Genomic DNA, 23,595 nt, shown 5'->3' with positions numbered 1-23,595 from the left:
TTTTCACAAGCCCTCGGTATCCACTTATTTACAGCCTGGCAGTTAATTGGACAGTATGTCAATCTGGAATGTGTCTCCTACATAATGCATTTCCATCTTTCACCAAAGGACCTTCAGCTGCTGTTTGTTTAGCTCTGTGTATTTGTCTGCAAATGAATGAATGATCCTAACCTCTGACCTCACACTGGCTATTTCAAACCCATTTGTAGAGAGACGATGTCACTCTTCACAAAGTTAAGTTACGGGGGGAGAGGTTAGGAGACGTGAAGACAAAAAGTGACCGAGGCACACGGGGAAAGTGCGTGTGCTGGCTTTCTTAGCCCTACAGTAAATGAAATCGGTGGGTGTAAATGTGGAGGCAATTTTGTGAATAATATGTGCATGAGCAAGAGTCCACAGCTTTGCTTCAGGCTGTGTGAGACTGTACTTAAAGGCAGCAGTGTGTGCTAATATGCTTACAATACAATGACCATGCTAATATGTTAATGTTTAGCAAGTATAATGTTTAGCATTAGTTAAGCAAGTTAGCATGCTAACATTTGCTAAATAGCACTAAAAGTACAGCTTAGGCTGATGGATTGTCATTAGTTTTTCAGGACGAAAACAAAAGTATTAGTGATCTTGATGATAGTTAAAAGGAGAACATGACTGTGACAGCACCAGATATCATGGTAGTTCAACTAACAGTTAGCAAAAAAAAAACAAAAACACACAAGTCAGTAATTGCCAAAGTCATTAGGATTCATCCTCTGAGACCTTTGATTGTCTGCAAACTTGTGTGGCAATCTGTTTAATGTTAGTTCAGTGTTAGTACCATAAGTCAAACACTTAAGAGTAGCATAGCACTGCACTCCTATAACACTGCTAGAACATCCAATGCATAGCAGCATTTAATGTTTCCAAAAAAAGGCAGTTTTATTGCAGTTTTAAATAACACAACATATCCCAACTCTCAACGTCACGGCATGAGATTGCAATTTACATGATGGTAAACGGTACAAGTAAGTATGTCACGACTCAAATTATAATATACAAAGAAAAAAATCACACAGAGAAAAAAATGGAGACAAAAAAACCAATGACACACATACGCACACTGCACATTCACATATTTCTCTGCTGCTCAAACTACTCTATCAAGCCAGGTTTGTAGAAAAAGACAATGAAAACATTCACTCTGCATAGTCACAATGCACTTTGCATTTGTATGCAATAGATATTATGTCTGTTTGTTTTTTGATGTTCACATTGTAGTGCCTCTGCAAACCTTGTTAGCCTGACAAGTCTTGTGTGTCACATCCTAAAATCTGTATCTAACCTACTGTATGATTGAATAAGGCCTAAACAGCCATTCATCTTAACAAGCTGCATCTGTTAAATTTTAAATAATCTTCATCATAAATCCCTCTGGCCACGTTTTTGACTCTAAAAGCCTCTTGTTTTGTTTTGTTGTTTTTTTTGTTATTTTTTTTAAATCTCTTTCCATCTTCTTATAATATTCTAATATAATATGGCAAAACATTCTTTCTGTTTCTTAAAAGGTTATGACAGCTCTTCCATCCTGCCAGTGTTATGCAACAGGCAGGATAAGATACTCTGACAGAGTGATAAGACACAGACAAATGGACAGGTACATACAGATCAACCCTTCAGTGAGTTTCGATGAATGGAGCCAGTACAGATGCATTACTGTAATTGCACAAAATCAAGCGTTGTGATGTGATGATGTAAGAAGAGGTCAAACTTGAACCAGTTGTTTGCATTCCAGGAGGCTTAATCATGTCAAGACAATGAAAGACAGTTAAACTGAGGGAGGCCGTCGGGCAGTACAGCAGCTATTCCTGTATCTTTGTTGGACAGTCCCAGACAGGGAGGCTACTCTTTCACAATCGCTTAAAAGGTGTCAGTTGAGAGAGTGCTGGGCTCAGAGCGTAAAGGTAACGGGACTCACATACGGGCCATGAAAGAGAGCGCATTTGTCCGCCTGCCAATAGTCTTTTGTTTCCATGTTGAATTGTCTCAGTCTGTTAGGTGGTTGGCAGTGTTTCTTTGGCGCCCCCTAGCTGGGAGAGAGGGCAGGACTGTTCTCTGTGCTGATGTTTACCAGGCACTCGCTGGACTTGAGACTAGCCAGAGACTTGCAGCTCGGGAGGGAGGCCAAGGACCCACACAGGCCCATCATGGAGGGGGTGTAGTCCTTTTCTGGAGGGGTGGGACAGAAATACAAAGGAAGAGTCAATTTAAGTGTGTATGTGTGCTCACTCGCTTATCAACTCACAAAAACACAGTGCGGTGCAGTTACTATGAGAGTTTTCAAAATCTCACCTGTGCACCAAGCTCCACCGTTCTGTTTCCCCTCCATCCTCTGTGAGTCTGAATCCAGGCTGACCTCCACTGACAGCAACTCTGTGCTGGGGAAACTCCTCCTAACGGTCAATAGAGGGACAACATAAGGGTTAGTGGTTAGGTTAACAATAGTGTAGCACACCTCCAGTCAAACCTGAACAATGTGTGTTTTCAGTTACTTATTTTTAATATATTCACATTTATGTTAAAATACTGTTAAAACACTTGGGTATGCCTTGTTATGTATACTGGAGTGTATCACCCAAATAATTCTGAATATGTATGTATAGTTACACTGATTGAAAATTAAATAACAAATCAATAATAGTTCTATTACTTACATGTACAATATATGCACATGTGTTATCAAATATAAAAACCCAAATAATATGTGAGAGAAGCAGAAATGAACTGTGTTTTCTTCTATGATGCTTATAGACAATATGCTCTGGGGTGTGTGTAATTGTATATCTGTTTCTTTTTCCAATTGTTGCCATGAGTAGACAAAAATCATTGATCACACAAAAACAGTTCATCTATTTGTGTTGCATCTAAGCTCATTTATAGCATGAAACAGACACTCAGTCAGACCTGCGGAACAGCTTGATGTCCTCTTGGCTGCTGTATGGCTGGAGCGATGGCCACTGGTTGACCAGGGGGATGGAGAGGTTTTTGGCCAGGTGATTGGAGTCGCATGGGATCAAGCTTGTCCTGACAAACATGAGGGCACAAAATGAGGCACGAGTTCAGCTGTGTTGATAACAATACTAAAAATTTATCAAATCTGGCAACAGTAACTAACAAAATCTCCAAAATCTCATTGTGAGATTTCTCATCATGTCAGTGTTTAGACTGATCTCTGCTTACTGTTTTGAATAATGCTATAAATAATCCTTCACAAACCCTCCTGTCTCTGTGTCGCATTACTAATGTACTGAGGAATAAAGAGATGAAAGCTGGACACAACCATCTGCTGTACTCACAGTTGCTCCTGAAGTTCCAGGACTATGGCCTCCAGTTCCTTCTTTTCTAGTTGGCTCTGGCTCTGTAGCTCCTCCAGCCGGGCCTTTAGCCTTTTGTTCTCGGTCTCTGTGTTCTTCAGCTGGGACTCACGCAGGCGCACAAGCTCCTCCAGGTAACCCTGACAACACACATCCACACTGAGTGAAAAAGAAATATCCACCCTCAGCTGACTGAGTTCCACTTAATTTTGCATTGCATATGAAACAAATAAAATGTTAAACCGTTCCTTAAAGTAACATCTTCCTGAGCATGTTCAAATGCAGAAAGATGGCGGCCCACCTTCTGAGCGTTGACAATCTTGAACCTCTGCTCCATCTTGCGGCACTTTGTGCTCCAGCTCTCCTCGATCTGTGACCAGCGGGATGTAGGGGTGTTCGGGGACACTGTCATCACTTGTGCTGCTGTCAATGCTCTGTCGATCGTCATCATCACTCAGGTAATCATAGCTACAGCAGAAGCAGAGCAGTCAGTTTGGTTGTTTATTAGTGTCTAATATCAAACTGACTTTGATATGTATGAGCCATACCAAAGAAAAATAAATGAAGACATTATGGTATTTTCCAGATGCTAAAATGTAATACTAATAGAGAAATGTATACTGTGTCAAGGTAAATACCTTTGTGTGAATTTCAAGTATGGTGTGTAATCTATAACTGCAGAGGATTTTCCATCTAAAGCCTCCCCTTTCAAACAGAAACTGTGGAGGAGAAATCACACAGAAATTACACAACAACAAAAGAACTATACAATCTCAGCCAAATGACACTGCATAAACATCAGGTTATAGGTCAAAGGTCACCTAAAGTCTATGGCTCCAAGACCTATGAGCATCCCTGTGAGGACCGTGGCTTCTTCTCTTAACATGATGGCTCCTTCTGCATAGAACCTCCTAAAGGCACACAGACAGGTATATGAGCAGGTGAGAACATGGCTCTAGCAGGGATAGGGTGGTAACACCTGTATAGCTGGATGTCTCTTACCTGGTTGTTCTGCTGTCCCTCAGAGCGGTAGCGATGTATTCAGACAGCCTCTTCTCCATCAGGGCTACTCTCATCCAGGCTCGGCCCTGTAGAGGTCACCAGAGTGGAAGATATTAATGTTTTTACCATCACATACAGTATGTGAGTATAAGTTATATCATTTCACATCCTTTCAAAGTAACATGGTGAAGTGATGCACCAATACATATGAGAAATAGGATATCAAATTAGAACTTTTCCTTTTTTTTCTGCCTCTCTTTGCTCTTCTTTATGGATATCATCAATTGTAACATTATCATCATTACTATTATTACATGAGACTCGCCTTGGCTCTGGAGGTGCTGATGTTTTCCATGCTCTCAATGCTGCTGATGCAGCTGTTGGGGACTTTAGCACAGGCCACACGGACATAGTCCCAGTAACTCCTCTGACCGTCGAACCAGCTGCCAGAGCCTATAAAGTATGAGAATTTACCATGAATATTGTATATTATACAGAGTGTGTTACTTTCAGGGAACAGTGGAGTCCTAGGTCAACTGGTGCATCTACAGTGTGTGATTTCACAGAAAAAAGACCCAAACAGCTGCTGCTAATGGAGGTAGTCCACAGCTTTAGTAATGACAACATTTGTGTGTTGTTTTCTGAATATGACAGCCTTTAAAACTGATTAATATCATTTCTTTCTTTGAAATAAGTTGCCATTCAACAACACATTTTGACCAACTACATATTTTTGATCTTATTATTGAATTTCATGCAGTTACATCCTATTCATTGGTTCATTACCTTTAAAACGGTGGCTGAGAATGTGTTCAAGGATGGCTGCAAAATTGATGAACTCCTCGGATGAATCATCGATGGGTTCAGCTGTGTATTTTTCCAGCAGCGTCTTTACTGAGAATCTGTGTGTGGTGGACAGTGAAAGAGAAAGATGAGTTTTAACCAGAGAGTTTGGTTGCCAGTAATAAAGTCATCATGGGAATAGATTAGTCAGGGAATAGATCAATGGATTACTGCTTTCTCTGTTTCAGTTTACTGTAGGAGGCACATGTCAAAAGTGGTTGTTTGAATTTTTTGATTATACTCAAGTTGGGTGAAAGTGATAATAAAACATTTACAAAATGTAAAGAATCAAAAGCAAGTGAATCAGAATGCAAATTGTACATGTTAATGTCCATCTTTAGTGATTGTTTGTGGGTGTAATTTCATGACCACTCACACTGTACTATCCATTTCCTGCTGAATCTCATTTCTACATTGGAGCCGGATGTCACCCATCGGGGAAAGCTTTCAGGAGGCTCCAACAACTCAATTTACTTTTTACTGGACGGCTTGAATTTATGACTCTGGTCTGATGTAATATAGTCATGCTTGTAAGGATGCCGTCCTGTGATGTGCCTCCCTGCAGCCTTCCAAGTATGTTTTAATGTACATGATGTAAATGACCGGCATAAACAGTTTATGACATACACTACAACGAAGAGAAAAATATTTGATTTAGTTCTTAGTTTAACGTAATGTAAACAATGCCTGATATAAACAGCTGTGGTCCCAATCTTAAATGTGCTCACCAGCTTATTTTTATTCTGATCACAGTATGCAGTGTGATTTTGCAAATGTTCCAGTGGAGTTCCATTTGAATGGTAATTTAATGTCAAACTTGGTACTTGTGGTTGAAGGTAAGAGACTTCTAGCAGATAGATCAGCCACAAGTCTGAGTCATCTCATCTTGGTATCCATGGCAACACAAAGCAAAATAGAAGTTGTCAGAATTCATCATCTGCTCTTTACCAATTGTCGTCTCTAGGTGGCTAGCATGGCTAAAGATTTAACAATAACTAATATGGATGCTCCAGTCTAACAAAGTAGCTGCATAATTAATTATCCTCCTGTGATGTGACAGCTAAAATTGTAAGTTTATATCTGGCAGTCTTATCCTCCTCCCAGAGTGACCACTCCTAAATATTTTCCTGGAGACTAAATAATTCATGAGGTCTATTTGCTGCAGGAACACCTGCCAAATGTAACTTGTCCAGTGACAAAGAGATATGCTGTGTGGTGAAAGTAGCCATATGGACCAAATAACCTCTAGTACACATGGCCCCGCAGTGACCACAATTTTTTGTGCAATGTCAGATATGTAGACAATTTATTCAATATTAGACAGACTGAAAAATAATTTCAGGCTTTGGAATCACCAAGTTTAAGGTTTAGTGGTCTAATGTAAACAGTTTTCGAGTAAAAGACCTCTTAGCACTTTACAGTACATGCAGTTAGTTGGTTGGTGTGTGTGTGTGTGTGTGTGTGTGTGTGTGTGTGTGTGTGTGTGTCCACAGACAAGACAATGCTCATCCCAACACAAGCCACTGAGGCAAGTGATTTCACTCTCCATTGTTCCAAAGGCAACAATGTCTCATTCAGCTGCTCCGACTGTGGCCAGATACTGGACAATAATTGGCTGACTATCCTCAAAACGGGCACAATCCCCTGTGTATTCACTGTATTACAGACAGCAGGGCAGTGACATGACCCAGATACACCTGACAGCGGCTCAGCAGAGGTACAGTCTTATTCACCTGCACAAACGTCTGAATGTGTGTTTAATAGGTGTTACTGTTCAAATCCACATCACGTATGATGAGGATATACTGTATGACTGAAGCCTGAGGACTGCCGTCACATGACTTGGGCATAAAACAGACAGATGAAACAGACTCAAGTTATTTGATCATTTCAGATTATTAGATTTGACTTGCAACTTGACTTTAACATCAGTGACTTGAACTGTGGCAGTGGGAGTGAGCCAAAACATTAAAGCTGCCCCTCGAAAAAACAAAACAAAACAGTGAGCTGAAAGATGCTAAAACGCTCAGTAGAGTCAGGAGTCCAGTGATAATTCGCTTTGGGTTTGTCACTTTCACATAGCACATAGTCATTTGATGGAGAGTTATTATAAAAATATTGAATATAGCAGATTTAAATTTGTTGGTACTAGCTGTAACTGTGCACATTTTGAAACAGAGGTCAACATCATCTGTGGATCGTGTAGAAGTTTGCTGTCTAATTTCAAGGTTTCCTCCATATGGTATAAAATAAATGCCTGCTGCTCTTCATAAACATACTCACTGGATGTACATGTATGTCTTTGCCTATGTGTAGGCTACATTGTGTGACTCATAGCCATACATGTACAGCATGTATGTTTGTGTGTGTTTAAGCTCTGTCAAACCTCTAACCAACAACGCCACAAAGTCCAATTAGGACTTAATGTACAGGCCTCACACTGCCTCCCTGCCCTGAGTCCCTGGGGTGCCAGCTAGTCCTTGCCCCAGGAAGGTTGTCGTCATAGTAACCACGCCATCAGCGGGTAGAAAATAAATCGCAGTGACAAAGATGACAACGCTAAACTCACGCAGAGAGGTCAGTCTGTCTGATTTTACATTAAAAATAGTACTTGTCATAAAAGGTCGTTGGTGCACATATATGGCTTCCTGTCCGCACAGGCCCACTGTCTGCACAGAGTTCATTGAAATGACTTATTATGAGGATGACGTAAACGTGGATGTCAAAACATGTCTGTCAAGCCTATACATTTATTAAGAATAAAAACACAAGGGCCAGTGCTGCTAACATATCACCACATCTAGCCCAATAATATCTCCTCTAATATTAAAGTACATGTACTAAAACACACACACATACACAGCAGGCCTATCTCTTTGACAATAAACTGACCTGCAGACAGTGATGAGGTTCTTTCTCTCCACCGCCACGTTCCTAGCCGACGCTTTTTTCGAGACATCTCCCATGGCCATCGTTGCCTGCACACAGCCGGGCTCCATCCAGGAGCAGGAGGAGGAGGAGGAGGCAGCCCTGATATCAAAGGACCCCTCCCTGTCGGCCACCGGCCCTCCTCATACACGTCTGGGTGCCGGAGAGAGAGAGATGCTACCTGCCTGCATCAGAGCGGAGGACACAGCTCGGATGCGTCGGAACATGCAGTGTGTTGTTCTGTTTTTATTATTAGTCTTATACACAGAGGACTCAATTACATCTGTGCTCTCTCTCTCTCCCCCTCTCTTTCTCTTTCTCCGCCTCTTTTTTTGACTTCATCGTGACGTCACTGGATCATCTCTCATCATGCAGACTGGACATGACGAATCACCTCAGTACACTTCACAGCATAAAACATGGCTTTCATTTGTCTATATTGTGCTGAAAAGGACGTCAGTTTTTGCGCACATGAGATATATTCCCCATAGATACATATCCAATATACTGAGCCTAATAAACTTGGGCTATTTACATTTCATTTATGCACTGTGGAATGTATCAAATATTAAAGCTGCAAATATTAAAACCCATGATGGGTCACTCATTACGAACTCATGCAGCCAGACATTAAAAAGATCCACAGAGCTGTAAACATCCCAAAGTAAAAAAAACAAAAAACAACAACAACAAAAACCCATCTCATATTGAATTTTCTGGGGAAATGAAACATATACTCTTCAGCAGTTAGTTAGATCAAGGGGATACATTGCATATGATACTGTATGGAATAAGGTGACTATACTAATGGAATAACTGCTGTTTTTATATAATGTAAAATGTATTTATTAGCATGCACAGCCTTTCTGTTTCTGTTCAATCTGTATCATATACACATGTGAATGTGAAGTAATATGTGTATATGTATAATCAAATATAATCCACTATTTTTTTATTATCTTCTCAACAATGGACAATGCACCTATACCATGTGAATTTAATGTGTATCTGTCCACAGAAGACATTTTTAGTTCTATGTTGTCACAGAAATTTCTGTGGTTTAATTTCTTGTTCATGGGTTTCAGTACAATAAGGGTGATATCATCAGTACCAGCGCTGCAGTCATTGTGTTGGATCATTTCCTCCCTCTGTAATTTCCGATCAGCCTCCTCTCCATTCTCCTCCCTCTCCTCTTTTTCCCCCTCCTGCCACCAGAGGAGATTGGTGTTGTTGTGTGTCTGAAGCCTGAACCAAAGTGCAAAGTGTCATCAAAAGGCTCAGGGAGCTCACACTTTGGTCCCCCAATTGTTTCCTCTCTAACGAGCTGACAGCTGGTTGCCACCATACGTTGTAGGGTGGGGGTTGGGGGTTGTGTGGAGGAGTAATTACTCAGCCATATCTGTGTCTGGTGCTCCATATGTTTCAATGCTTCATATTTCTGTTTTGACAAGGGCAGAGCTGTGAAGTGGTCAACCCTCAGTCTGTAACCTCAAAATGAGATTTATAAATCTAACTAACGTCTTCTCCTTCAGTGTCACTGCTCTGTCTTTAGAGTGAAGAGTTTTTCAACTTCACTGAATTATGCACTAAATATTTTAACATCATAGTGGTGTTTTCCTATTGAAATATAGCCTCATGGATATGCAAGGTGACATAGAAATAGCTGAAAGATGTGTGTTAAGGGTTAAAAAGTCCCATGATCACAGTCAGTATCCATCAGTATAATCTACTTCCCCACTTTATTGATTTCACACCTTGCTCAATAAACACTCATAGTGTATTTCAGCACCCTGACCACCTATATAATATATTTCTGCTATCTGGAGTTGTCATTTCAAACTTTGAACTCCTTGTTCTTGGCTCAACTGTTGTTGTATTACATGATTAAAATACATACAAACTGTCATAAATAATTTCCAGTGTGTTTAGTTCAGTTCAATTCACTTTATTTCAACTCTCAAGGCATATTCCCAAAACATTTATTAAATTATCATATTTATCTTACACTGTACATGTTATATAAACACAAAACAGCAACCTGGACACATTAACAAACCTAAAATATTTACAGATGCAATTTCCTGTGTGTTAATCTTGTGAATACTGGCGGCTTGTGCTGCAAGTTTGTCACTCAGGCTCGAGATCTACAAGCAGCTCAGGTGTCTCTTGCTCCGAGACGAGGCCCGAGGGGATTGTGTGAAATTCTGGAAGGTGTCGTGAAGGCATTCAGGGCAGAGGTTACACGGTGAAAGCCTCAGGGCCCTGTCAGACTGATAAATAGGGCCGGGTAGACAACAGTGGACTACAACAAAGGTGTAGAGGGTCCCTACCTGTCTAGACATAACTAAATGTTTAAGAATAATCAAAGCGGGACAGTTAGCGTGTTAGAGTAACTACTGGGGTAATATTTATACTCTTTCCTCCATCATGAATGTGTGGCTGGTACCTAGAAGTCAATGTTTGGAAAAGGGAGGGTCACTACAGCAGACTCAGACACAGCGGCTGCTCACACACACTCACTCATACACACACACATGCACACATAAGTGCAGTTTGAACTGGGGTCAGCCTGTCTTGCTTGGAAAATCCAACACAGGAAAGATTTGAAGAGGGAGAAAAAACACCAAAAAGATTTCACAGTTTCCATATCCAGGATTGTCCTTTGACCTCTCTCTGCAGCATCACATTCTCTCAGATTATCCAGCTTCATTTTTTCTTTCACATCAGTTGAAGCATCAAAAAATCATGTACAATTCATGTAACTAGACCCATAAGAAATCCATCAGAAAGCTGTCTCTATAGCTTGAGAGTGTTGAGGTTTTAGTATGTGAATGCGATCCTTCTTTGGGCCTTTGGTGTCATCTTGCAGAGTTAAAATGTGTTTGTGTTCCCACTGAAAAGTCCACAAATCTCTAATGTTACTAACAAAACCACAAGGTCTGCTCAATGGCTGTTCTGCAGCTTTCAGCCACATCACCAAATTTTCCTCAGCAGCTGTCACAGAGTTGTAGATATTCAGCTTTACATTTTTTCAGAGCTCTTTAGAGAATTCTTGTTGAAGCTGGCAAACAGTCACAAAATGGTCTCCAGCTCTTTCAGAGATAAGGAGCTGTCAGGATCTTCTCCAGGGGTTTGAGTTGAAGGCGCTCCTTGACTTTTGGAGTCATGGTTTCCTTTGCTGGTTCTGACATGCCTGGCAAAAACTCCTGAGGTTTCAGTGTCACCAGGCACGTATCCGGGCAGGCCGGCCTGTGGGTGGAGCGAGGCGTGGCGTTGTGGCCTGACTCCTGACCCGCCGCCAGTGGCCACACCAGATCCCACCACACTCCCACTGAAGGAGAGCGCTCTGGGATTGGCGGCGGACAAGCTGACGCTGTGCGTGGTGGTGTGTGACATCATGCCACCGTAGTAGCAGCTGCCTCCACCACCGCTGCTGGTCATCCTGGTTTTCTGTTTGAGGTCCAGAGCGAGGCTGCGTCTCATCCACGCCTTCTTTACCTCAGCTTGCACCTCTCCATTGCAGAAACAGTAGATAAATGCCACAAAAAAACCCTGGAAAGAGAAAAGTTTATGAGCTTTTATTCTCAGCACAGGGGAGGATAGTAATGGAATATTAGTAAATGTATCTGAATACCTAAAAGTAACTTCTAAATGTGCATTCTGACCTGGGAGGAGTTGAAGAACATCTCGTAATGCATCTGCACCTGCCACAGAAGCCCAGTGACCTCAGTGTAGGGAAGAGCCATGAACACCATGTAGTGAACTCCAAACAAGGGCATGAGGACTAATGTGGACTTGAGCAGCTTCCTGCCAATAAAGAGCAGAAGCATTTATGCAGTGATTTCATGATGGAGGTGTAATAGTCAGTCCAAAGATTCTGGTGATTGGCGAAATGAACCTTTACCGGTACTGCTGCCGAGGATCCAGTTTACCAGTGTTGGTTTCCCACAGTTTAGAGGCCAACACTCGGATTATGTTGACAAAGAGTAGGAAATTCACCTGCAGGGGCAGATTGTCAAATATATCCCTTAAAGGTGCTATATGTAAGATTTTGTATCGCTACACAGCCAACATTGACATTAACAGCTGCTAACTTGCCATTGTATTTACAAGAGGTTAGAATACAACCTGTGGATGCTACAGTGACTCACTATCAAAAAGTGGTATTACAAGACTGGACAGGCTGGGGCTAGCTGGTTAGCATGCTAACTTCAATAGAAGGAAAAGAAGTGATAGAAAGAGAAGCAAAACAAGAGTTAGACTGATGTAGCTTTTCACTGCTGAGCCATGAGACATCTCATAGCAAACAAATGAATGAAGTTTGATCCTGAACTCACAATGCTTATGATAATGATAGAAAAAAATTACATATATGAACTTTACTGTATTAAAATGTAAATTCCTTCTCCTTACAACAATGGCTGCCAGTATGGGAACTTGATAGATCCACTTCAGGTTTCCGGCACTGATGTCCCAACATCTGAAAGTAGAGATAGAAAGAGTTCAAGTGAGCCATTTGTGATACAGGTGTCATGTAAATACTATAAACATTAAATGCATCATATGACTCACTGTGTGTCTGCTAGCGATGCTCGTGCACTGACCCAAATGGACACAAACACAGCAGGAACGCCTAAAATTAGCAGGAGAGAAAAAAGATACAGAGATCAGTGGAGTGATTATTCACTGTTTGCTCTGTATGTGACGACATAGACAGAGTAGCCTGCTGTGGTGCCACTTACCCCACCCAATGATGGTAAGGGCCCATAGGTAGTTCTTGTCAGAGAGGAAGGCCATGAAGATGAGGCTATGTAGGTACAACCCCTCCACTAGGATCCAGTAGTGATTGGTGGCCAGGAAGTACAGGAAGAGAGTCACAGCAACTTTACAACCTGCCTGAAGACACAAAACAGCAGCTAAACAGGCCATAAAATGTTGGAAAGTGGAGCTCTGTATAAAAATACAATGATGTATATCAGAAAAACTAAGGCTAAATGGTAAAGAACAAATGGTTTACCATATGGGGCCTCGCTGCAGTGAACTCAGGCTCAGCCTTACTGTCATCAGATATGGAGTAGAGCACAGCATCCTTCACGAAAATGCTGACTGCTCGGCATATGAAGGAGGTGAAGAGGTGAATGTGGATGTAATTGCGTGTGCAGTGGAGACGCCTTGGAAGTGTATGCAAGTGAGTGTGAGAGACAGAGAGAACTGATTAATGTCTCATAGTGATGCTAACCAAATTATAGCATGATTTTATTTTCCTCTTTCAGGGGATTATGAATACAATATTAATGATTTCCTCTCAGTTTTATGGTTTCCTGTTTCTTACTTGAAATAGCAGAGGATGGAGACTGCCACCAACAGTGATGCCAGAGAAATGGAGTAGCCAACAGTGTACATGAGATGGAGTCTCTCAAACACCTTCTGAAACAAAACAAAAACATACCTAGAGTGTGCATGTGTGCAGATGAATAGAGATGCAACCGACTTTCAGGATGGTGACCCTAAATTTATCTCAGGACAAAAGCAATATGATGTGTAAAACATTTGCAGGATTCAAATTGGTGGAGGCTGTTGTGGAAAAGTCATCTACAAACCACAGCTTGAAATGTCTTCTATGCCCAGACTAGTTTATTCAAATGTGCAAACACACACATACACACATTCAGCCAAGCTCCAGATCACACACAGTCTACATACACACATGGAGAAATGCACATGTGCACACCTCTTCTTGGCTCCTGTGGTTGGAGGTCAAGTATGTGGTGCACTCTGTGTAGTTAGCCCAAGTGCGGTTGATACTGGACACCTGCTCCCAGTTCCCTGATGCATCGCACTGGCGGTAGGCTCGGCCTGGGCCATGAGGGAGCAGGACATTAAAACAACAGACTGTGATACAATAGACATGTCAGAATTTGATACATTGTGTAGATGATCACATACTGGATGACATCTTCTTTTTGGCTTTTTTCTTGAATATTTGACAAGATAAATATTTGAAACTCCAGGAAATTTTCCATAAGCCATCAGGGCGAGGCTTATATGCTGGTGCTTCATGTTAGTGTTTCATGATGAGGACAGTATGTGCACTGACACATGTGACTCTTGAACACTTCTACCTTTGTGGTTGAAGTCGTAGATATACTCTGGACACAGCACTGAGACCAGCCTGACCCGCTCTGCTCCGTGGCCAGCAGATGATACCGTCCCACTCCGGGATGCAGTCACCTTCTTCACAGATAAAGGGAAGCAGATGTCAGCCGTTTTACATCAAGTGGAGGTACATCCATACAGTCTGCATGGATGGGAGACTGAACAGGCCTTACCCAGAATCACAAACACGGCTCAGTCAAAAGATGGGTATCACCCTGCATGAAAGTGGACCCTGCCTAACTACTCTTCTTACTGGGGCTCCATCTTATAAAATGGAAACAGTGTCATCAGCCTCTACGTCATAGTCTGAGTTAAAAATGTACTGCTATTGTCTGTACCTACATTCAATTCTGTAATCACAGTGATACCAGTCAACAGGATATTGGATGGGTCTTATATCTGATGCTAAATAAATCAGCAGTTTCAGATTATATATTTAGACATCCACTCACTGACCTAACTGGGGTCAGTGAGAGCTTTTTACCTGGTGTCATGACTCACCACCACTGATTACAGTTTTAAAAATATATATGTATATTTTTCATTACCCACTTGTAGGGGTTGAGCTAGCATTTACTGAGCACTGTTCTATGCTTATCTCTGATGAATAAAGTGTAGCAGTGGCAGCACACAGACCTTTAACATGGGCTATTTGTGCCTGGATGCTCCGTTCACATTTGGCGTGAGCACCAATCAGAACGTAGATCTGCTCGTCTCGTGTGATGACATCATCAGAGTCTATCTGTAGAAGAGAGAGAAAGAGAGAGATGTTAAATTTGTTAAGACAAATATGCAAGATATGCCACATAGTGCTGTATGTGATACAAGCAGAGAAGTTCCTCGTGTGGCATGGAATAGAAAAGTAGTTGTGCAGCAGTGTGTATGGACGCATTAAAATCTTTTATAATAATGCAAATGGTAAACAACAGGTAAATGACCTTGTAACGATGGAGAAACAATGAGCATGATAAATCTTTATGCATTAAAGGACCCAATAAGTGTCTCAGCTTCTTACATGAGCATTGTTCAATGCATGCTCTGCAACTTCCATTCATTTGCTAACACTGCAATACAATGCCACTTTATTCAAAATTTTATAATATCTCAAAAGGATTAAAAAACAACCTTTCAACTCAGTTGGCATGCTCAACATTTTCCCAGCGCTGACTTTTTACCTGCATAATAGCTGATGTAAAGAATCCATGCTTAGTAGTGAATGGTTTAGAATAACTAAAGTAATTGGCTGCATGACCCTTTAAAGAAAGACCTCACTAGTAAAGCACAAATTGGCTATAATGTCTCTTTGTATCCGAGCCTTCAGCTCATCTGAGCGGCCATCATCCACACATTAAGTTGCCTAAAAATCTCTCTGAAGTCTCTTTCTAACCAGGGCGATCTATCAAACGCAAACACTCCTGAGGATCCGATGTGCTCCCTCCAGGTGTTGTGAAATACTTGTGTGAGGGTGCGGTATGTGATGATCCCCTGCCAACCCCCTTTTTTCTGTCTTCAGCCGCAAGGGGGAGGGTGGCCTTGTCCTCAGGGCCTCGGCCGTAGCCAGTTAAAGGTGGCCCCCACACAAGAAACTTTGTGTTCCTGGGTGCATTTCACAACAAAGCAGCAAAACTAGCAGTAAGTCAACCCACATGAGAGCACTTTGCCAGACAGAAGAGAGCAATAATAAGACAGAGAAGGTGCAAAGAAAGAAAAAGGGAGAAAAAAGAAACTCCAGAGACAAGTTTGTCCTTTCAGCAGCAGAAGTACAATTTTGAGGTACTTGCACTTCACTTGTTTATGTCCATTTTCTTCAAGTCAGAGGTAAAGATATTGTACAGCATTTTTTTCCTTTCCTTTTTCCTTTACATAAGTATCAGTATAAAAGTAAGTTATTCTTTTTTTGGTATTTAAATATTTTAAATTTGTGAAAATGCTACTTTAACTTGAATAAAGGATCCCAGTGTGCCTCTTCACAGCCGTCATTCTCACAAGCGAAACAAAACTTTTCACTCTTCTTAAACAGACTGAAGTCCATTCTTGGCACAGGCCATTAAAATAAACTGCCAATGGGTGTACAGTGTTTCCAGTATTGTGGCCCTCAGAATGCTGAGTGGCTATCATTTCCTCCAGTGATTTGTTTTGGAGGGGATTCTTAGCCAAAGCCAACACAGACATAATGAACAGCTCAAACCACTTGTTATCTAGTGGAGTGTGGATACACTGTGGCTGTGATGGCAGTGCTTATGGAGGGTATATGTGTATGTGTGTTTCTGGGTCCATAATCCCATTTAAACACACTGATTATTGATGTTTTCAAGGTTTATGTTACACAAAGTCCCTCACCTGTGCCTCAACAAAACATCCTCAGAAATGACAGGATATTGCCGTGAAGCATAATTCAATACAATGCAGGTCAATTCAGACAAGTCATTCGCTTTTCTTTGAACTGGAGCGTTTTCTCCTGATGGACAGGGAGTGTTAGCAAAACAATTAGACTGAGACATCCCCCCATGCCTTTCTGTCATAATTGAATTTGCTCGCTCAGGCCTCTGCTTTGTGTAAAGTGATTTTCAGGCTGACTGAGCAGGAGGTTGTAAGTCTGCCCGATGTCGACACTTGGGAATCGACCCCCGGGGAAGATGGAGAGGAGAGGAGGCTCAGGGGTGATGGAGGCTTGGGAGAGTTGCAGGAGGGTTGAGCATCAGTGGGTGAAAGGTCAAAAAAGGGACTGGAGCTGATGGAGGTTTGTGAGGTAAAGCAGACCACAGGTGATTTGTGACAGTGGAAACTGAGGACTGATGTTTTGGTTTTACTACTGCTTACTACTTCATTCAAATACTTTCAGATGGAGTCATTGTTTTTGTATTCCCCTATTTTGACTTAAGATTTTGCTGGAAAATTTACAAAATATCTAATAGTTCATTTACTATTTTGTTGTTAATTATCAGGTTCTAATTCTTTTGTTGGTGTTTTTTCAGCAAGCGTTTCTTCTGCAAAGAACCTGCAACTGTAAAGACCTAATAATTTCACTGGCTTTTCAATACAAGGCTATTCTCTCAATGTAATATCAGAAATGAGACTCATTTCTGATATTACATTGACTTTGCATGATGAGGCCTCGGATTTGACTTTGTATTACATTTGGAAATAGATGTAAAAAATGACAAATTGATATTCCTCAGTGATAATGCTACAAAAAAAGTTATTCCACATCATCTCATTTGTTAAAAAAGTGGAAAGTAACACTGCTCATCTGTGGTCAGTCTTGCTGGTGAATAGCTGGCATGTTTGCTGAAGCACAAGATAAATCTATGCCCAAAATTCAAAGGCTCAAAGACAGTCACAGATATGTGAAATTTTCTATATTCGGGCCAAAGTGCAGCAGTGCGAGGGTGTTATTTCTGACTCACTGTCATAATAAAGTGCAAAATATGATGCTCCTGTGTGAAAAGTTTAATTTTAGAACATAAAAAATCATCCTTTCATGACACTGCATTGCTAAGATTTAGACTCAAAGTAAAAGCAAAGCAAAAATGAACAGTTTTATATGTAGAGCATGTAAATTGAAACAAAGAAAAAATAAATCTATGAAGGGAAAATAATAGTTCTTTAACCCATTCAGTCAATGAAGTAATCAATAACTCAATCACCCAAATACTCAAGGAGTAGAGGTAGAGGACACTTACCAGTGCGGTCACTGTTATTACACAATGGAAAAAAGCCAAGGCACCAATTCCCTGCGCACACAACATAACGTATTTTCTACTGTCGCCTTAAACAGAGCTGAATACAACTTCCCACACACTCTCAGATTATATTATCCTCCTCAGGTCGTGTTGAAGGAACTCGTATCCCAAAGTTAAACACTGTTCTTCTTCTCTGGTGCCCCATCAGTGCTCCTTCTCTGGTTGTTTTTCAGTTCATCTGTCAATAAAAAACTCCCTTCTTGGGTCTTCTTGAGCTCTGGGGGGTCTCCTGACATCCAGATCCAGATGTTTTAAAAATGTCTCCTTTCCCCAGTCTTCTCCTTGAAACTAAATGGCCATTGCTAATCAGTTTTGAGGGAACATGTTGCAGTGAGTGTATAGTGTGAGAAGGTTTCTGTGAGGAAGAGAGAGAGGGGCACTGTGGCAGAAACCTCCTCCTTTTGCAGTTCTTTGGACTGTTGTCTATTTGAGATGGGTTGGCCTTGATTGGCTGTGGCTTCTATCTCACTTAACTCTTTGTGCTCCTCTGGTGTGGCCTTCGGTCTCTATCTTGTCTCCTTTAACCCAGTTTTTTCCCCTAGACAAAGTCATCTTAGATAATTATGCATAGATTGATACCAAACTCAGATAATTTATTCAAGAATTCAGTACACAGCAAGTTCCTAGTATTATGAATCTGTGCGCCTGAACTAAATACTGGTTTCTATTATTTATTTATTATACAACATCATCATAAATAGAAACAGTATGATTTAATAAACTTTACTCCCATGGGGAGAGACCAACATTTCTTCACCAGTTCCCACGAAGACATATTTCAGAGGACACTGATACAGACCAGACATAGACTAACTACTGTTTGTACCAATTAGAGGACTCTATAATCTCCAGAGCAAGCCGCCCTGACACTAGCAGATATAACAAATACACAAATGATATGGGAAAGAGGTAAAATATTTTGTCTTGTGTTGCTGTTATTTTTGAGACCAGCTGTTAAACTTGAGTGCCGATATTCTGCAGTGGCTCCCACTGTCAACCAGAAACACCCAGGGGTCCTCAAAGAGATTTAAAGTTCCCATGGTTCCTCATTCAATTTAACTTAAAATGAATGAAGAATCCTTGAAACTATAAGGCCTGAGAATAAATATATAAAAGTGACTAGGTTATAAACAGAAAACAAAACTTGCATAGGAGAAAAATATTTATTAGACCAGGAGCTCATTGCTTGTAAATATTTGACATGAAATGACTGGAACTTATAGTGCCTGAAAATATATGTGACCCTAATAGTTTTTCCTAGCGCATTTTTTATTTATTTATTTTTTATTATTGATATTTGCTTAGTATTTAAACAATGTTACGGTTTTTAATGGTAATTTATTATTATTTGAATTTCAGCACATAATGAGACACAAGACTTTACTACCATGCAGACTCAGGATGAGTCTTTTATTATTATTTCTTTTTACAAAAATAAAAGAAAACAAGACAAAATTCAATAATGATAATTATTATTAATGTTATTCACACTAAACACCATATCAAACCTTCATAGCGTGAAGCATGATTAAACTTTTATTTTGAAAGTTCGATTTCTGACGTCACTGCAACCAGGAAGTGCTGGGTTCACAACAAGGACAGCAGAAGCTGCGTGCTGTCTCCTGACTTGTCAAAACTGTAAGTTAGAAAAGTCCTGGCGGTTTCATTCATTTTTCGATATTAATATTATATATTATATTATATTATATTATAGTTTCTTGAATTAAAGGCCTCGCCTGCAGACGGAGATTGAAACCATTTCGTATTTTGTGTGTGTGTGTGTGTGTGTGTGTGTGAAGGGCATGGCGGGGGCGGCGGTACTGAGGGCTCTCCGAGCCCGCCTCCCACCGACACTGACCGTAGCCTCAAGTAGGTGCTCGGCCCCGCTGGAGTTCGTTCTGCCGTCGGCTCCATGTGTGCTGTCCCCCCCGTGGATAACCTCGTCTGTCAGGACGCTGCAGCTCTGCTCCGCTTTATGTGCCGGGCACAACAAGTGGTCAAAGGTGAAACACATTAAAGGACCCAAAGATGAGGCGAGGGGAAAGATGTTTAATAAGTTTGGCATGATGATAAGGATAGCTGTGAAAGGTGAGGTCGGACTCTTTTCATGTCATATCTGCAAATGGAGTGTCGTCTTGTGGACTGTAGCTAATTTCAAATGTGGGCTTCTCTGCAGAGGGTGGATCTAATCCAGACCTGAATATGAACTTAGCTCACATCCTGGAGCAGTGCAGGAACAAAAACATGCCCAAAGCATCCATAGAGGCTGCCATCAAGAGTGCGGTAAGTTGACTAAGTAGTTGAAGAATTAAAGGAGAAAGAACAATATTAAGTGTTGTAGTAAGTTGTACATAAGTCGTACAAACGGCTTCATTGCTCATTGGAACAGATTCTCCAAGTCTCTAGGGGGATGAACACCACTCCTCCAAAAAAATATCCATATGTTGCACAAAATTAAATTCAAGTCTTCTCCTCTGGCTCTGCAGGAAAAGGCTAAACCGGCGACACAGCATATGTTTGAAGCTCGGGGGCCCGGTGGGTGTCTGCTGCTTATCGAGGTCCTCACTGACAACAACAACCGCAGCCACCACGAAATCAAGCGGCTACTTAACAAGAACGGGTCAGTACTGGCTTTTAATTTATTTGATAATGTCAGTCTGCTGTGACTGTATTGCTGAAATACTCCATCACAGATATTTCACGTGATTTCACAACTCACAACAAGATAGGACAGGGTCTGATTGGATAAAGTGATTCTTGATGGGAATGCAGCATTATCATACACAGGCTAGAAATACAGGACAATTTAAATTACCATCACATTGTATGCACTGATATTGTGCAAATGGCAGTAGCCACTAGATGTCCCTACAGCTAACTGTGGTTTTCAGTGTGTACTGTATTGCCCCTGCACAATCATTTAGACAGGAAGCTGTTGGCACAGATGCAAATAATGCATCAATATCATGTAACACGTAATTATTGGTGAGCATCATATGAGCTTTAACTGTTAAAAATACACAGTAGCTCTGCAGCTTTGCAGTAAACTCACAAACAGCTGCTTCTCAGTTTAAATATAAAATAAATTGTAATTGCGATTTCTGCATTTACACAGGAATGATCTGTTCAGATATGTTGATATGCTTCTCTGCTCACCCACAGAGGGACGCTGTCAGACGGAGCCCGCCACGGCTTCACCAGGAGGGGGGTGGTGGCAGGCAGCAGGCGAAAACATCTCGACGGAGAGAGCTCTGGAGCTGGCCATTGAGGCGGGAGCCGCAGATGTCCAAGAGACTGAGGATGAGGAGGAGCAGCCTCTCCTGAAGGTCAGACACAAGGAGGCATCTTCTGTCTGCCCCAGTTCTTCACTTCAGAAGTTTCTGTACCTCTGAAGGAGGAGAAAATCTAACGTTAACACCCTGCCAAACATATTCATCACAATTTTCTGTAACAGGTCGGTCTCCTTAAAATGCACACACATACAGTCCTGTGTTTCAGTCTCCCTTTCTGCAGAAGCTTCTAAATAAACTGTAGTGTGACCTGTTTTTGTGATCAGGTTCCTTACCAAAAACATTCTAAGTAATGTTTTCCACCACAGACCACGAAAGATCAGTATATCAACCTTCCCTTTCATAGAATTAAACACTGTAATCTCACAGGTTTGTGTTGAAAGGCTTTATGATAAATTGATTGCTATTTTACTTGACAAATGAATCAATAAATCAAATTAAGGATTAAGGAAAACAGCTTTGATAATTAAAAAAAGTAGTGAATAAAGTTGCATCTACTACTACTACTGCTCTACCTTTACTAACAGTTTGATCTGATCTCTCCTCAGTTTGTTTGTGACACGGTGGACCTGCATAATGTGCGGACCTCACTGGAGAAGCTGGGAATCCAGATTACATCTGCTGGGGTTGAGTTTATTCCCTCCACCCACTCGTCTCTGGACCAGGATCAGCTCAGTGCTGCTTCATCACTAATAGAGGTTCTCAATGACTGTCCAGACGTAGTTCGAGTGTGGGACAATATCCAGGCTGACAGCTGAGTACCATCTCTGGGCACTTGGTGAACACTGAACAGCTTGCACATGGAATATTTAAGGGTTTTGACAACTTGTACATCAGTTGGTACTGATACTACTGCTTGTCAGTGCTTGTCTTGTAACAGACATTACCAGTATGAACATCTGAGTGTTTTGGCCCTTTTGATATTGTCTGTATGGGAAAAACCTTTGAAGAGAAATTAAACTGCGGTCCGTGTTGGGATGTAAAGTGATGTCTTACCTTAAATATTTTCAGTGGTCAGAATCCATTTTTCTACAGGTCACTAGCAGACAGTCTTGAGCATATGGAAGCCATCCCAGGGATTCTGGATGTTCCCCAAAGTTGTACATGTCAAGAGACACAATCTGTGAACAAGGATCGAATTAGAAATTAAATTAAGAGATTCCTTCCATAAATGCTGGCATAATAATTCGTGTCTGCTTTGGTTTTTTTCACAAAAATGTTTGATTACCTAGTTAAAAACTTAAGATTACATAGATTCTTTCTCCCTCATTGATTCGACGATTCAAAATCGTGTAAAATGTGTATTTATTATATTAATTTTGATAACAAAACAGAAGAGAATACAAATGGCTGAAGGTTACAGCTGAAGGACATTTTGAGCCAATGTCATCACAGGTCCATTACCCCCTCATATTACTACAGTGTCAACATTGCGGTCAATATATCCCACATTAACAGTATGCATGCAACATATTGAGCGGATACTATAGCTTTAGCCAGCTGATTCTGTTTTTTTGTGCCACAGTGTCATATATGTAACAGCCTGCACTGTATTTTAAATATACACCACCAAACTATTCTGCATATGAGAATGCTGAAATGGTAATTTGATGTTAATGGGGAAGCCCAGTGTAATGGCTCTGAGCCCATTTGCTCTGTTTATCAATTCTTTTCATCGATTTCTCTGACAGTTCCTCTCAGCTATAGCATGGCATTGATTGTTTTCCAGTGTTGGCGAATGTTGCACAGCAACATGTGAGCTGCAGGTCAGTCCTCCGCCAGAGTGGAGGGTTCAACATCGACGTCGGCATCCACGCATACACGTACATTTGTTTTGTCTAAATATGAACTATGAAAAAGGAGAGTGAGCGTTTTTGAACCCACTTGTCCAAGAAATAGTGTTCAGAAGGATGGATATTTGAGTCATGGCTGCCTAGTGGTCAAGGCCAAGGAGGATCTTATATTCTGGTGTCAAAACAGGTAAGTTCTCTATTATTTCACTTAACACTGAAGAATGGACCAATTGGTGAGAGCATTTTTTCTTTTTTCTTAACTGCTTCCCTCTCTCTGTGCAGTTACACTTTATGAGTCAAGTATTGAGGCTATCCAGTATTTGAGGGCAGTATTTTTGGGAGGGGCACAGCTAGATGGGCATTCTGGGAAATCAGAGTAGAGAGGAATTTGTTAAGGGGGGGTACAGAGTATTAAACGTTGCTGAGTAGTTCCCTATTTTGCATTCACTTTTGTATTGCAGGCTTTTTAAAAAATAAAATGTACATAGGAGGG

General features: G+C 41.1%; 3 protein-coding genes across 3 annotated transcripts; 1 reads left to right on the top strand and 2 right to left on the bottom strand.

Annotated features, from left to right (window-relative positions):
- Positions 1–889: 889 nt before the first annotated feature.
- On the bottom strand, positions 890–9,229 carry rundc3ab (RUN domain containing 3Ab). The gene is given in 12 exon segments (XM_018661628.2): positions 890–2,202; positions 2,326–2,426; positions 2,938–3,057; positions 3,330–3,487; positions 3,649–3,714; positions 3,716–3,815; positions 3,986–4,066; positions 4,169–4,258; positions 4,350–4,435; positions 4,675–4,802; positions 5,136–5,251; positions 8,085–9,229. Coding segments are annotated over 12 exon segments (1,296 nt in total). The 5' UTR covers positions 8,192–9,229; the 3' UTR covers positions 890–2,059.
- An 803-nt stretch (positions 9,230–10,032) lies between these two features.
- Positions 10,033–18,438, bottom strand: pth3r (parathyroid hormone 3 receptor). The gene is given in 13 exon segments (XM_018661612.2): positions 10,033–11,672; positions 11,786–11,927; positions 12,025–12,119; positions 12,534–12,600; positions 12,693–12,753; positions 12,863–13,016; positions 13,138–13,291; positions 13,453–13,547; positions 13,852–13,976; positions 14,243–14,291; positions 14,293–14,354; positions 14,913–15,018; positions 17,960–18,438. Coding segments are annotated over 13 exon segments (1,656 nt in total). The 5' UTR covers positions 18,026–18,438; the 3' UTR covers positions 10,033–11,192.
- Positions 18,439–19,546: 1,108 nt separating this feature from the next.
- Positions 19,547–22,495, top strand: LOC108873457 (translational activator of cytochrome c oxidase 1). Its single transcript, XM_018661627.2, is given in 7 exon segments — positions 19,547–19,657; positions 19,819–20,107; positions 20,196–20,302; positions 20,506–20,639; positions 21,182–21,236; positions 21,238–21,345; positions 21,858–22,495. Coding segments are annotated over 6 exon segments (900 nt in total). The 5' UTR covers positions 19,547–19,657; positions 19,819–19,821; the 3' UTR covers positions 22,068–22,495.
- The last annotated feature ends 1,100 nt before the right edge of the window (positions 22,496–23,595 follow it).

This window comes from Lates calcarifer, linkage group LG23 (assembly GCF_001640805.2).
Source record: "Lates calcarifer isolate ASB-BC8 linkage group LG23, TLL_Latcal_v3, whole genome shotgun sequence".
Lineage (NCBI taxonomy): Eukaryota > Metazoa > Chordata > Actinopteri > Centropomidae > Lates > Lates calcarifer.
The sequence above is the reverse complement of the archived record's forward strand: the minus strand, read 5'-3'. Positions and strand labels throughout refer to the sequence as shown.